This window comes from Pelodiscus sinensis, chromosome W, assembly GCF_052426305.1.
Source record: "Pelodiscus sinensis isolate ZL-2025 chromosome W, ASM5242630v1, whole genome shotgun sequence".
NCBI classification, from domain to species: Eukaryota; Metazoa; Chordata; order Testudines; family Trionychidae; genus Pelodiscus; species Pelodiscus sinensis.
This window is the reverse complement of record NC_143084.1, coordinates 12,664,536-12,678,506: the sequence shown is the minus strand read 5'-3', so window position 1 is coordinate 12,678,506 and position 13,971 is coordinate 12,664,536. Positions and strand designations below refer to the sequence as shown.

The 13,971-nt window shown below is 49.2% G+C and overlaps 1 protein-coding gene across 3 annotated transcripts in view; it reads right to left on the bottom strand.

Moving 5' to 3' along the window:
* LOC102449237 (protein HIRA-like) overlaps positions 1–13,971 on the bottom strand; it is a 185,581-nt gene that overhangs the window by 98,880 nt on the left and 72,730 nt on the right. For all 3 annotated transcript variants that reach the window (XM_089775121.1, XM_075918057.2, XM_075918058.2), the window contains exons 11-13: positions 2,804–2,909; positions 1,987–2,211; positions 462–547 (exon numbers count right to left, since the gene is read on the bottom strand). In XM_089775121.1, the coding sequence (XP_089631247.1) occupies positions 462–547; positions 1,987–2,211; positions 2,804–2,909 (417 nt within the window). The remainder of the gene's footprint in view (positions 1–461; positions 548–1,986; positions 2,212–2,803; positions 2,910–13,971) is intronic.

Here is a 13,971-nt window from a genome sequence, read left to right as displayed (position 1 = left end):
CCAAAGACAATGATCAAGCGATTTGTCTCCTGCCATCCCTCTCCAGCCTCTGACAAACAGAGGCCAAGGACACCATTTTATCCCCTGGCTAATAGCCTTTTATGGACCTCACCTCCATGAAATTATCTAGCTTCTCTTTAAACTCTATTATAGTCCTATTACAGTCTCATCTAAATGTCTGATTTCAAATTAAATACATTTTCACTTCTCTTTCTTTAAACTATTCTGCATTATCATTTTCACAGAACAGCTGCCACTTTCTACCCTAGAAGTGGCTGTATTTTAATGGTAGGTAAAGTGATTATAATAAAGCACTCTGAAATCCATTCATCTTAGATGTTCTTAAATTCAAGGTGGTATAGTATGTGATGAATTCAAGATGGACTTAAATGTTGTCAGTGTGAACTGGAACAAGTAGGTGAAAAAGGCAAGGGAGATAAGTAAAACACTTCAAAGTATACCCAGTGTCCAGCTGAGCTATGCATAGAGGTGTGATCCGTCTCCGGCCATCTGCAGTCCGCGTTTCAACTTGCTTCTTTAAAAGATTCTGTTGAGGGCAAGAGAAAACGTTAATATGAATGCTTTTTCCAGTTGACACAGGAGTCAGAATTATTGATGAACCTGTTTCATTTCATTGCATTTAATCAATCTTTTACTAGCAGATTTACCCAGCATTGCTTAGGTCTGTAACTGAAGTGATTTTTTAAAAAATAAATGGAAAATATACATGCATTATTTCAATGACTGTATTTTTCAAAAGTGGAGGAAAAAATTAAGGCTGGAGTGAGAGTTCGGGGGTGAGGAGGTGTTGGGGGCGCTCAGGGCAGGGAGATGTGGGGGACTTACTGGGGCCACCTGTTGCAGCGAGGATGGGACTGCTCTAGCAGTGACTCCGCCCAGGGGGTGGCACCCCCCCACCCCCATAGCCTGCAAGGTGTCTGTGGGGGAGCAGGGTCCGGAGGCTGCTGCCACACCCTCCGGCAGCCTGTAGGCTGTCTGGGGAGGGGCCAGGCTCTGGGGGCTGTCCCCACCTCCAGCGGCTCTCTCCTCCCACGTTATAGGAAACAGTCCCATTACTGGCACTTCACATTTTTCAAGCACAACCCAAACCTGATCTTGGTTTAAGTTATGTTAAGAGGAATCTACATACCAAATTTGGTGGTCCTAGCTCTTACAGTTTAGGAGGATTCCTTGAACAAATGAACAGACACACTCCAATATTTATGGCATATAATATGTGCAAGAGAAAAAAAGAAGACTGCAGGGAAGTTGTGTGTCTCTCCCCCCGCCCCCGCCACCCCAGATCACAATTGTGTTTCTGAATCAGACTCTCCAAATATTTGAATGAGACGCTGTGTAATCTCCCTTCCTGTCAGCACAAATTGGATTTTTCAGGCATAACCTCTTTGGAGCAAGAATGGTCTTTTAACAAGAACGTGTATAGTCCCTAACACAATGAAGCCCAATCGGTAATTGGTGCTCTCATGCTCCACCATAACACAAACAACAAATCCTAGCTAAATACAAGATAGAACATTTTTCACAAAACCATTTCTTTATATCAGACCTCTCAGTCCTCAACCTCAAAGGAAACCTGCACAACACCTTCAGAAGACAAGCTTGGGAGTCGACATTCATAACTTTGTTAGACACTAAAAAAATCATGGACTTAATAAAGGTACTGGATTTATGGCTCATTACAAACCACCAACCCTTCTTTGTCCTAAGACTGGGTCATAACTGCCCACTTTGCTGTGAACAGCACCATATTAACTCCAAATGCTTAATAATCTGCTCCACCTTATATTTAGCTGGGACAGAGTACCTTTCCCAGACCTGAAAAGCTTTGTGTAAGATCAAAAGCTTGTCTCTCACTAGCAGAAGTTGGTCCAATAAAAGATGCTACCTTGCTCACCTTGTCTCCCTAATTAGGTATTTATCAAGTTTGTACTGGATGCTATAAAAATCACCATTCAAAAGGCCTACCTTTCTAATGTCCTCCAAACTCTCACCATTAACCATGCTTGCCACTTTGGGAGCTGTCATTACATCTGCTGCATCCTGTATTGCTGCATTCTTCTGCTCCATCAGCTGCTGTTGCGGTCTCTGTTGATACTTCAGCATCTCTGGATTCTCAATAATGGTAGTGGACAACTGAGCCTCACTCATTATCGCTAAGCTTTTACCATAGGTGGACTGATGAATGTTGCTCTATGGGTGTTAAAAATATGAGAACAAAACCAGATTACAAATGCTAGCAACACATCAGTGATTGTGCTATAAAGAATCACATATCTATTAATATCAATATACAAGTACCTTCAGTACAATTTACACAAAGTCCCCCCCACCCGTCACTATTTTTTTAGATATCAACCTCATTAGCTAACTTAACTAGGGTGGCAAAGCTTCCACTGCTAGCAGCACTAAGCGGGAAAATCTAGCTGTTAGCAAAAACACGTTAAAAAGACTTGCACACAAGCTCATAAGAGTAATTTGAAACCATAATTTTGAAATTAGGAAGTCAGTCCTTACTACTTAGGCCAAATGTTTCAAATGTATAATGTAATGTAAGCAAATGGATATTTGCCAAGACAATTTCTGCTCTGGAAAGGATACTTAATACCGCAGGTTGTTTCTGAACTTGATGGATCTTACAAAATAACTCCCTGGTTTTGGAAAGCAGACAAGTTCACATTTTTCTATAATATGAAAATCAGTCAACTAAAAAATTCTATGAACAGTTTTGAGCATACTACTTTAATGAAAAAAGAATGGATGATCACTTGTATCCTGAGAGTACCTTCTCCTCCTCACTAAGGGGATCTCCAAGTTCATCCTGGGAAAAGTCCAAAAAAGCCACTGATCCATCCATGGAACACACCAAGATCCCAAGTCCGTTTAAGGTCCTGAAAGACAAGTAAAGAGCTTGGTTTATAAACCATGAGTTTTAAAAAGTTGGCTGCATTTATTTAATCTACACACGTTTCACTGTAAAACAAATGGTTAGCATAGGCTTTATTACACCCAGCAACTACTGAAGTAATCAAAAAAGTGGGACAACATGGAATATTCAAGAGACTATGTTTGATAACCAGTGACTACATATATGAATGTGCAGAGCCCTGCACGGATACAAAAATTTGTATCTGCACCCACATCTGTACTCATAAAAATGAGCTGTGGATACCCGCAGCTATAAAGTGGCTACCTGCAAATTTGCAGGGTTCTAGATAAAAAACATGTATCTGCATCTGCAACCATGAGCTGCAGATATCCACATCCATATCCACAGATGCAGATACCCACAGACATAAAACAGATATATGCAGATTTGTAGGGTTCTATGCATGTGCTTTTGAACACAGCGCTCACCCACATTAACTATTAGGACTGTGAAAAACCAAGACTAAAGGAGAAAACTGGAAGAATTTTAAATGTTGAGTACTAAAGGTGAATCACAAAGCAAAAATGCAAATTAATTTGCTACAGAAAATATGTGCTAAAAAATATGCCCACTAATTGGGCTAGGGGCATCGTTCAGCACATAAACAGCTAAAAAGGTTCCCCTTTTAGGCCCTGTCACATTACTGGATTTTAAAGGGAGAAGCCAGATCACTGCTGCACCCATGGGGAGGCGGGGGGTTTTGCCCCAAAGTCTGTACAAAGGGGGCCATGTGAGGTGTAAAATGAAAGCTTGTGTTCTACTGATTCGGTATATGCTACTGATGTACTTGTAGGATATCTGTATCTGGAGTTATAAATATGTACTCTGTGTTGATGCTGGAAGATTCTCTGTCTGAGACAACGGGCAAAGAATGTTCAGCCAGCGACTATGCTAATTAGCAAGGCTCCAGGGACAATGGCTCTCTAGGTGCCAATACACACCTGAGGAATGTGTTTGGGACATGCAAACCAGACAGTATCCGATGACCACTGAAATGGAACACAGGGATAGGTCACTGGACCATGTGACCTGCTCTGGCCAGGAAGATTCCAGGAGAGGTATATAAAGACCATGTGGCAATCTCCATCTTGCCTTCAATTTTGCTACTGATTCCAGATGCAGCCTTGCGAGGAACAGCGAGCCAGGAAGAATCGTTGGCCCATCCTGACATAGGATGTACACCGGAGACTTTTAAGATAGCAGTCTATAACATCTGTGCTAAGAGCCTGTATCGAGAACTGGGTGATTCGATGCATGTAATGTATTCTCCTTAACAACATGACTCTCATGCTTCTCTTTCTTTTATTAATAAACCTTTAGATTTCAGATTCTAAAGCATCAGCCCAGTGTGCTCTTGTGCGTAAGATCCAAAGTGTAAATTGACCAGAGGTTTGTGGCTGGTTCTTTGGGACTGGAAAGACCCGTTCGGGGTAGGTGAGATTGGGTTCTAACACCCTTCACCTGTGTGCAGGCCCGGGCCTGATTGTGGCACAGGGAGAGCTGGAGTGTCAGGGGTTTTGCCTGGTGTGACCGGTTTGTGGCCTGTTTGGGAAGGTCTCCGGTCTGGGGCTGTAAGGAGCCCTTGTTTTGAGCGGCTTGCTTTGTCGACAGAACTGGCTGTAGTCTAGACGCTCTTAAACTTCTGTCGACAAAAGCCTGTAGTCTAGATGTACCCTGACAGTCCATTTATCCAATCCATACTCCCTTAACTTGCTGGCAAGAATATTGTGGGAGACCCTATCAAAAGCTTTGCTAAAGTCAAGGCACAGGCAGTCCCCGGGTTACATGGATCCGACTTACATCGGATCCCTACTTACAAACGGGGTGAGGCAACCCCACACTAGCTGCTTCCCCCCAGCAGACCAGGGAGACACGGAGCGGCTTTTCTCAGCAGTCACCTCAGCTTGAGAATAAAGGACTGAGGGAAGTGAGGCGTGGGAGAATAAAACTGAGCTCTGGAGAAATGTTTGGCTAGAGTTTCCCCTACAATATGTACCGGTTCCGACTTGCATACAAATTCAACTTAAGAACAAACAAACAGTCCCTATCTTGTACGTAACCCGGGGACTGCCTGTATATCACATCCACTGACTTTCCCATATCCACAGAGCCAGTTACCTCATCACAGAAGCTAATCAAATTGGTCAGGCATGACTTGCCCTTTGTGAATCCATGCTGACTATTCCTTATGACTTTCCTCTCTTTGAAGTGCTTCAAAATGGATTCCTTGAGGATCCCCTCCCATGATTTTTTTGGGGACTGAGGTAAGGCTGACTGGTCTATAGTTCCCTGGATCGTCCTTCTTCCCTTTTTTAAAGATGGGCACTAAAAATCATCTGGACAAACTGGAGAAATGGTCTGAGCTAAAAATATGATGAAGTTTAATAAGGACAAATGCAAAGTACTCCACTTAGAAAGGAACAATCAATCAGTCTCACACATACAGAATGGGAAGTGACTATCTAGGAAGGAGTACTGCAGAAAGGGATCTAGGGATCATAGGGGACCACAAGCTAAATATGAGTCAACAGTGTGACATTATTGCAAAAAAAGCAAATATGATTCTGGGCGGCATTAACAGGTGTGTTGTGAGCAAGACACGAGAAGTCATTCTTCAGCTCTACTCTGCACTGATTGGGCCTCAATTGGAGTAGTGTGTCCAGTTCTGGGCACCCCATTTCAAGAAAGATGTGGAGAAATTGGAGAAGGTCCAGAGAAGAGAAACAAGAATGATTAAAGGTTGAGAGAACATGAGCTATGAGGGAAGACTTAAAGAATTGGGCTTGTTTAGTTTGGAAAAGAGAAGACTGAGAGGGGACATGATGGCGGTTCTCAAGTATATAAAAGGGTGTCACAAAGAAGAGGGAGAAAAATTGTTCTCCTTGGCCTCTGAGGATAGGACAAGAAGCAATGGACTTAAACTGCAGCAAGGGAGGTTTAGGTTCGACATTAGGAAAAACTTCCGACCTGTCAGGTTGGTTAAACACTGGAAGAAGTTGCCTGGGGCGGTTCTGGAATCTCCATCTCTGGAGATATTTAAGAGCAGGTTGGACAGACACTTGTCAGGGATCATGTAGACGGTGCTTGGTCCTGCCATGAGGGCACGGGACTGGACTCGATGACCTTGAGGTCCCTTCCAATTCTATGATTCTATGACACCTCTCAGGGATGATCTAGACCAGGGGTCTCCAACCTTTTTAACCACAAGATCACTTTTTCAATTTAAGTGCAATGTAAGATCTACCTCCAACCCAAATACCCTTTGCCCCGCTTCTTTCCTGCCCCTTCTTTGAGGCCCTGCCTCTGCTTCATCCTGGTCACTCATCCCCCTTCCTCCCCCATTCTTGCTCACTTACAGTAGACTGGGGTAGGGGGTTGGGGTGCCGGCTCTGGTCTTGAGCCAAGGAGTTTGGAGTGTCGGAGGGGCTCTGGGCTTAGCCCAGGGTGGGGGATTGGGGTCCAGGAGGAGTTTCAGGGTGCAAGCTCTGGGATGGTGTTTGGGTGCAGGGGGACTCATGTCTTGGGTAGGAGGTTCAGGGTTATGGTTGAAAGAATTTAGCTTGTTTAGTTTAGAAAAGAGAAGACAGAGGGGGACAGGATAGCATTTTTCAAGTATCTAAAAGGGTGTCACAAAGAGGAGGGAGACAAATTGTTCTCCTTGGTCTCTGAGGATAGGACAAGAAACAATGGGCTTAAACTGCAGCAAGGGAGTGTGGCAGGGTCAGGCCAGGGAGCTTCTGCAGAGAGGGGAAAAGGCAGCCCAAAAGGGTAAAAAAAACCCCTGTAAGTAGAAGCAGAGAGCTACAGGCCAATTAGATGCAGCTGGGAGGGAGCTGGCTCAGGCTGATTGGGGCCAGCAGACTCCTCTGCTGGCTGACCGAGGGCCTTTAAAAGCCTCAGCAGTTGGAAGCTGGAGGGAGAGGACGGAAGGGAGGCGGTGGAGAAAGAGAACAAACCCACAACAGCATTAAATGGAGGCAGCTAGGGAGGGAGTCTGAGGAGGTGTGGCTGGGCTCCCTACCACAGAGACCTGCTGTGAACCCCAAACTCTGGGGTTAGAAGCGAGAGCCCAGTCCAGTGGTGGCCAGGGTAAGAGGGGCCCTTGCCACACGTGGTGTCAGAGGTGGGATGATCAGCTGTGAAGCCTCAGTGACCCTAAATCTGGCCAAAGTGATCCCTCGTAAAGGAGAAGCACATATGAAGGACCTAGTGAAGGCTCTGGTACAGGCCACGGCCACCCAACAGGAGGCTACTCGGGTGCAAGCGGCTGCCCAACAGGAGTCAGTGTGGCTCCAACAAGAAACCAACCAATTGTTGATGAGCCAGGTAGCCCAGGACAGGGCCGCCCTGCAGGAGGTGGTGAAACAGCTGAAAGCCCTGGCAGTCCAGGTACGTGGTCGAGATGGGACCCACTGTTAAGCAAAGTTATTCACCTTGGTGCAGTAACTGTCGTTCTTCGAGATGGTGTCCCCCCACTGTGCTCCACTGTGGGTGCTAGGCTTGTCCCGGCACCGCAGAACGGAGACTTGTTGTAAGCAGACTTCGGCCGGGCCACACATGCGCTGCTGTGCCTGCGGCATTCGCGCTCTTTTCCTGCGCGCGGTCCGGCCAACTGCCAGTTCCTCGAGACCGCCTCAGAGTCTGTAAGACACAAAGAAAGGCGGACTCCAAAGCAGGGAGGAGGGCGGGTAGTGGAGCACCCGCGGGGACACCATCTCGAAGAACGACAGTTACTGCACCAAGGTGAGTAACTTCACTTTCTTCTTCGAGGATGTCCCCGCAGGTGCTCCACTGTGGGTGACTGCGTAGCAGTAGCCGCCAGAACAGAAGGAGGGAAGCACGGAGTCCCTAGTTATCCGCTGTGGAGAGCACCGCAGTCGCCACCGCACCGTCCGAGCGAGTGCCCAGTGATAAAGAATAGCATCTAGCAAAAGTGTCGTGGGAGGACCAAGTGGCCATCCTGCAAATGTCTATAAGGGAAACCCCTTTAAGGAAAGCCGTTGACGCAGCCATGGCTCTGGTGGAATGGGCACGCGGGTGGGACGGGAGGGGTATACGCTTTGTTGCATAGGCTTCCGTTATGCAGCTAGTATTAGGTTGGCGATCCTTTGGGAGGATATCGGTTGCCCTTTCGACCTAGGTGCCAGAGAGACGAACAAACGGTCAGTACGTCTGAAGGGTTTGGTTCGGTCGATCTAGAAAGCTAGGGCCCTCCGAGCATCTAGGGAATGGAGGGCTACTTCTTGTGGTGAGGCATGGGGTTTTGGGTAGAACACTGGAAGAATTATAGGCTCATTGACATGAAAATGGGATGCAATATTTGTAATGAACTTCGGGTGTAGTCTTAATATTACCCCATCCTTTCGGAATAACGTGTACGGTGGTGTGGCCATCAAGGCGGAGAGCTCTCCTACTCTACGTCCTGATGTTATTGCAAGTAGAAAAAGCATCTTTATGGTTAAAAGATGAAAGGATACGGTGGCCAATGGTTCAAATGGTGGTCCCATTAGGGCCTCGAGAACCACATCCAGGTTCCATGATGGTGGGATTGGGTCTCGTGGTGGACCTAAATTAGTGAGGCCCTTGAGGAATCTCTTTGTGGTGGGATGAGTGAAGATGGAAGCTCCCTCCACCGGTGATGTAAAGAAGGTAACGCAAAGTCGGTCTCTTTTGGGTGCATAAGGTAGTCCAATACCAGAGGAAGAGGAGCTACTTCAGGGCGATGATGTTTAGCAGCACACCAGGAGGCGAACCTGCGCCACTTGTGAAGGTAAGTCTTCCTTGTCATTTGACGTCTACTGTGTATAAAAACGTGTCTAACCGGTGCCGAACAGATTCAGAAGGGTTCAGCCAGTTAGGTACCATGCTGTGAGATTCAGAGTGTGAATCTGGGGATCTCTCAGCCATCCCCGGTTCTCAGTGAGGAGGTTGGGGAGGAGCGGGAGGTGGATGGGTGAGCGCGAGGATAGGTGATGAAGAAAGGGGAGCCAATGTTGGCGCGGTCAATCCAGCGCTATGAGGATGAGTCGCGCCCCATCCGTCCTCAGTTTCTGAAGGAGTCTCAGGATCATCGGAATGGGGGGAAAAGGCATAGAGGAGGGGTCCGTGCCAACTGATGAGAAAGGTGTCTCCCAGGGAGGCTGGACCAAGACCCGCTCTGGAGTAGTACCTGTGACAATTCGCGTTGGTGAAGGTCGCAAACAGATCTATGCAAGGGGTACCCCAGCGTTGGAAAATCGAGTGCAGGACCGAGTCGTGCAGCTCCCACTTGTGCTTCACGTCGAAGTGCCTGCTGAGGAAGTCTGCGGTCACGTTCATGGTGCCAGGTAAGTAAGATGCCATAGGTGTTATTCCGTGGCGAATACACCAATTCCAGAAGCGGATGGCTTCCATGCACAGGGAACGGGAGCAAGCTCCGCCCTGACGGTTGACGTAGTACATGGCCGTGACGTTGTCCGTAAGTATTCTCACCGTGGTATTCTGGATATGTGCACGGAAACATTTGCAGGCATTGAAAATCGCGCGTAGCTCCAAAAGGTTTATGTGCAGACGCTTCTCCAATGGTGACCACTGGCCCTGTGCTGAAAGGGGACCCACGTGGGCTCCCCATCCTAGCAGGGAAGCATCTGTTGTAATGTGGTGGTACGGCTGCTGCTGGCAAAAAGGTACGCCGGATAATATATTTTGCCGGTTGGTCCGCCATAGGAGCGACCGTGTAACGGAAAGGAGGTGGCGTTACTGGCCTGTGGAGGTCGTGTCTGGTGTGGTTGTAAACCAGCGTCAGCCAGTATTGAAGGGAATGGAAGTGCAGTCTGGCGTATTGGACCATGTATGTTGTGGCGGCCATATGGCCCATCAGTCTTAGACAGGTTATGAGTGGAACGTTCGGACTGCCAGTGATGGTTTGAATGAGGTCCTGAATGGACTGAAAACGGTGTAAGGGCAGGAAGGCCCTGCCCGCAACGGAGTCCAAGCGAGCCCCTATAAACTCCAAATACTGAGTTGGGTGCAAAATGGACTTTTGGTCGTTGAGGAGGAGCCCGAGGGTGTGGAAGGTTCGCCTGGTGAGATGGATCACGTGAAGAACTTCGGAGGCAGAAGGAGCCTTGAGGAGGCAATCATCTAAGTATGGAAAGATGATTATTCCTTGTCTTCGGAGGAAGGCCGCGACAACCGCCAGGATCTTTGAGAATACCCTGGGGGTGGAGGACAACCCGAAGGGTAGGACTTTGTACTGGTAGTGGTCCTTGCCGACGACAAAGCGTAGGAATCTCCTGTGAGAGGGGTGGATAGCAACGTGGAAATAGGCGTGCTGGAGGTCGAAGGCGGCAAACCAGTCATGATGTTCCAGTGCGGGAATGATGGCAGACAACGTGATCATTTTGCATCTTTGTTTTCACAGGAATTTGTTCAAACAGCGGAGGTCTAGTATGGGTCACCAACCTCCGGATCTCTTCTGGGTGAGGAAATAATGGGAATAGAAGCCCCTGTTTCTAAATTCGTTCGGGACCGTCTCTATAGCCCCCAGAAGGAGTAGGCGGTCGACTTCTGTTCACAGGAGGACCTCGTGAGAGGGGTCCCTGAAAAGGGACGGGGGGGGGGGGGGGGGAAGAATGGAAGTGAAGGGGATGGTGTAGCCCGTTTGAATAATTTCCAGCATCCATCTGTCTGTGGTGATTGATGCCCATTGGTGGAAAAAGGGCCTCAACCGGTGGTGGAAGACGTGGGTAGACTGATATGTGATGTTGCCTGTGACTGTCTGCGCGCCCCCAACCAAGGCATCAAACTTGCTGCTTGTTATTGGGGCCCATTTGGCCACAGCCATTCCCGTTGCGACGTCACTGGGGTCTCTGGTGAGAGCGTTGATTATCAAAGCTCCTCTGTTGTTGATGTCGTTGCTGCCATTGATGTCTGACGTACGAATAGTTGTACCGGCGCTGGTATGGCGTATATCGGCGTCTCCTGAAGGGAGGCATGTACATTCCCAAGGTCCTCAACGTTGTGCATGAGTCCTTTGAGGAGTGTAGGACGGTGTCGGTATTTTCGGCAAAAAGCTTGTCCTTGTCAAAGGGCAAGTCCTCAACCTTGCTCTGTAAATCCTTAGGGACACTGGCTGCTTGCAAGTAAGAAGCTCTCTGCATAACGATCGCGGTGGCAGTAGAGCGAGCAGTGGTGTCAGCGACGTCCATGGCCATTTGGAGGGATGTTCTTGTTGACGTGTAGCCCTCCCAGCTGCCTGATTTCAGTACAGACTTTTTTGACTCAGGTAAGTGGTCTATGAGCGGAGTCAAGTGTGAGAAGGTGTCGAAGGAGTGATTGAAGAAGTGCGCCATATAGTTAGCGATTCTGAGTAGTAAGGTTGCAGATGTGTAGACTTTCCTGCCCAAAAGATCCAGTCTCTTCGTTTCTTTATCGGAGGCTCGGTGTTTGAATTGCGGGGTCTTAGCCCTCTGTTGAGCCGCATCGACAACGAGGGAGTTAGGTTGAGAATGGGCGAAAAGGAACTCCATCCCCTTCCGGGGGACAAAATATTTTCTATCGGCCCTCTTGTTAGTCGGGAGCGCCGATGCTGGGGCATGCCATATTTCGTCAGCAATCTCTAAAATACCCTCGTCCAAGAGAATGGCGAGGCACGATCTGTGCTGCGGCTGAAGATTTCTAAAAAGTTTATGCTGCTTGTCCTTGAGTTCCTGCAGCGGTCTCTCCTGAGTGATGACTACTCGCTTGAACAGCTCTTGGAACTGACGAAGATCATCAAGCGGAGAGACCTCGCCAGGCATGACCACTTCGTCCGGTGGCGAGGAGTCTGCTGGGGAGACCTCGATCGGCTGTTCGGAGAAAGGCACATGGTCGGGTTCCGACAGAGGGTGACAAGGCAAGGTCACATGTTCCGGAGGAATGGAGGGGGCAAGAGCCGGGGAAGGTCTGGAAGAGGCGTAGTCATACGCAGAGTGTGAGCGGTAAGAGTACCTGCTGCGGGAGTCACGGGTATAATAGTCAGCACAAGGGTATAGACTGTCCAGCGGTGAGCGTCTCTCTGGATAGTAAGAGTGTGAGCGATGCCCATGATGATGTGGAGAATACGGTGAGCGAGAACAGCTGTATGAAGCTCTGGAGGAGGCAGGAGAAATAGATGACAGGCGGTGATAATGTCTTTGATAATGAGGGTGAGCTGCCAGGAACGGTGATGGCAGTCTGACAGGAGAGCGTGGAGACCTGCGGTGGCTACCATAATAAGATGGAGAGCGTGGTGCTGGAGGGGAGGGTGCTGGTGCCAGGGAGAAGGCAAGGGAACAAGACCGGCTCCGGCGCGGAGGAGTCAAGGGGGCTGCGCGAGGTGTAGATCTGGCCGGAGCCACATCCCCCGGTGCAGATGACTCAGGCACTGTAACCACTGGTGCTGAGATGTTGTGCTGCACTCGCACCAGCGCCACTTGGTCCGGCACCGTGTGTTGATTAGGAAACTGCGCCGCTGCCGGCGCCGTTGTGGTCGGCTCCGAGGAAGCTCTCATTGGCGGCGCGGTGGTCGGTGCCGGCGGCTGGGGTGCAGGCGGTGCCGGTGCTACTCTCAGTGCCGCGGTACGTGCAGGCTGTTCCGGCTGCCTGGGCTTCAGTGAAGCTGCCAGTTTGGGACACAGCTTAGTAGTGCCGGAGGTCCCAGGTCTGTCTCCCTGGCTCACCCTGCCCTGGATGGCAGCAGGCAGGGATCCTGTGGGGGAGAGCCTGTGTCTTTTTGATGCGGCCACGGTGGGAGATGAAGCCCGCTGTTTGGGGGGGCTGTTCCTCTGTGGCAGGCAACTGATGCTGCAGCTGGAGGGCTTTGTCGAAGAGGAGCATTCTCAGGCGCCTCTCCCTATCTTTTCGAGCCCTGGCCGTGAGCTTAGTGCAGTAGGAGCACTTTTGGGGAACATGGGACTCCCCAAGACATTTTATGCAGTCCGCACATCCATCAGAGGCTGGCATTGCCTCCCGGCAAGTGCCGCATTTCTTAAACCCTGGGGATGACGGCATGCCGGCGTTTCTACCAGGGTGTCAATAGGGAGCAAGAGTCTTTCTGTTTCCCTTTCTCTTAGTTTATTTCTTCTCTCTCTTTCCTTTTTCTTTTCTTTTTATTATTATTTTTTTTTCAGTTCAACGAACAACTATGTACAAAGGAGATGGGAGAACCACTGACGGGAACGTAGGGAGGTAACAACAAGTAAGCAGTTCTCAAAACGTAGCTTCCCCCCCCCCCTTTTTTTTTTAAAAGAGGGGGAATGAACGAACGAAGGAGGAAGGGAAACCAAGTAGGGCAATTTACAAGGTGATTTGAGGACGTATAGTCTCACAAAAGAGATTAAGGTGAAGAACATGGTTTCTATCCGTCTGCAACCTGAGGCAGTCTAGAGAAACTGGCAGTTGGCCAGACCACGTACAGGAAAAGAGCACGAACGCCGCAGGCACAGCAGCACATGCACGGCCCGGCCGAAGACTGCTTACAACAAGTCTCCGTTCTGCGGCGCCGGGGCAAGCCCAGCACCCACAGTGGCGCACCCGCGGGGATATCCTCGAAGAACGGGCCAATTACTACTTACAGAAAATGACAGGAGGAGATGATGCGGAGGCCTATTTGTTGGCCTTTGAAAGGACAGCTTTGCGGGAGGCCTGGCCTCAAACCCAGTATTTTAGCCCCTTTTCTGAGCAAGGAGGTCCAGAAGGCATACTTCGACATGGCAGAGGAAGCCGCATCCAACTACCCCCAGTTGAAAGCTGAGATCTTGGCACTTGCGGGGGTCACAGTCACGGTGAGAGCCCAGAGATTCCATGAGTGGAAATATCGAGAGGACCGTGCACCCAGAACTCAATTGTTTGACCTGGTCCATCTGGCCCCGAAGTGGTTGCGGCCCAATATCCACAGCCCCGAGAAGATTATCGAGGTGATCATCCTCGACAGGTATACGAGGGGGTTACCTCCAGACCTTCGGGAGTGGGTTGGCCAGAATGACCCCGCAACATTTGATGAGCTGGTGGCTCTCGTGGAGAGA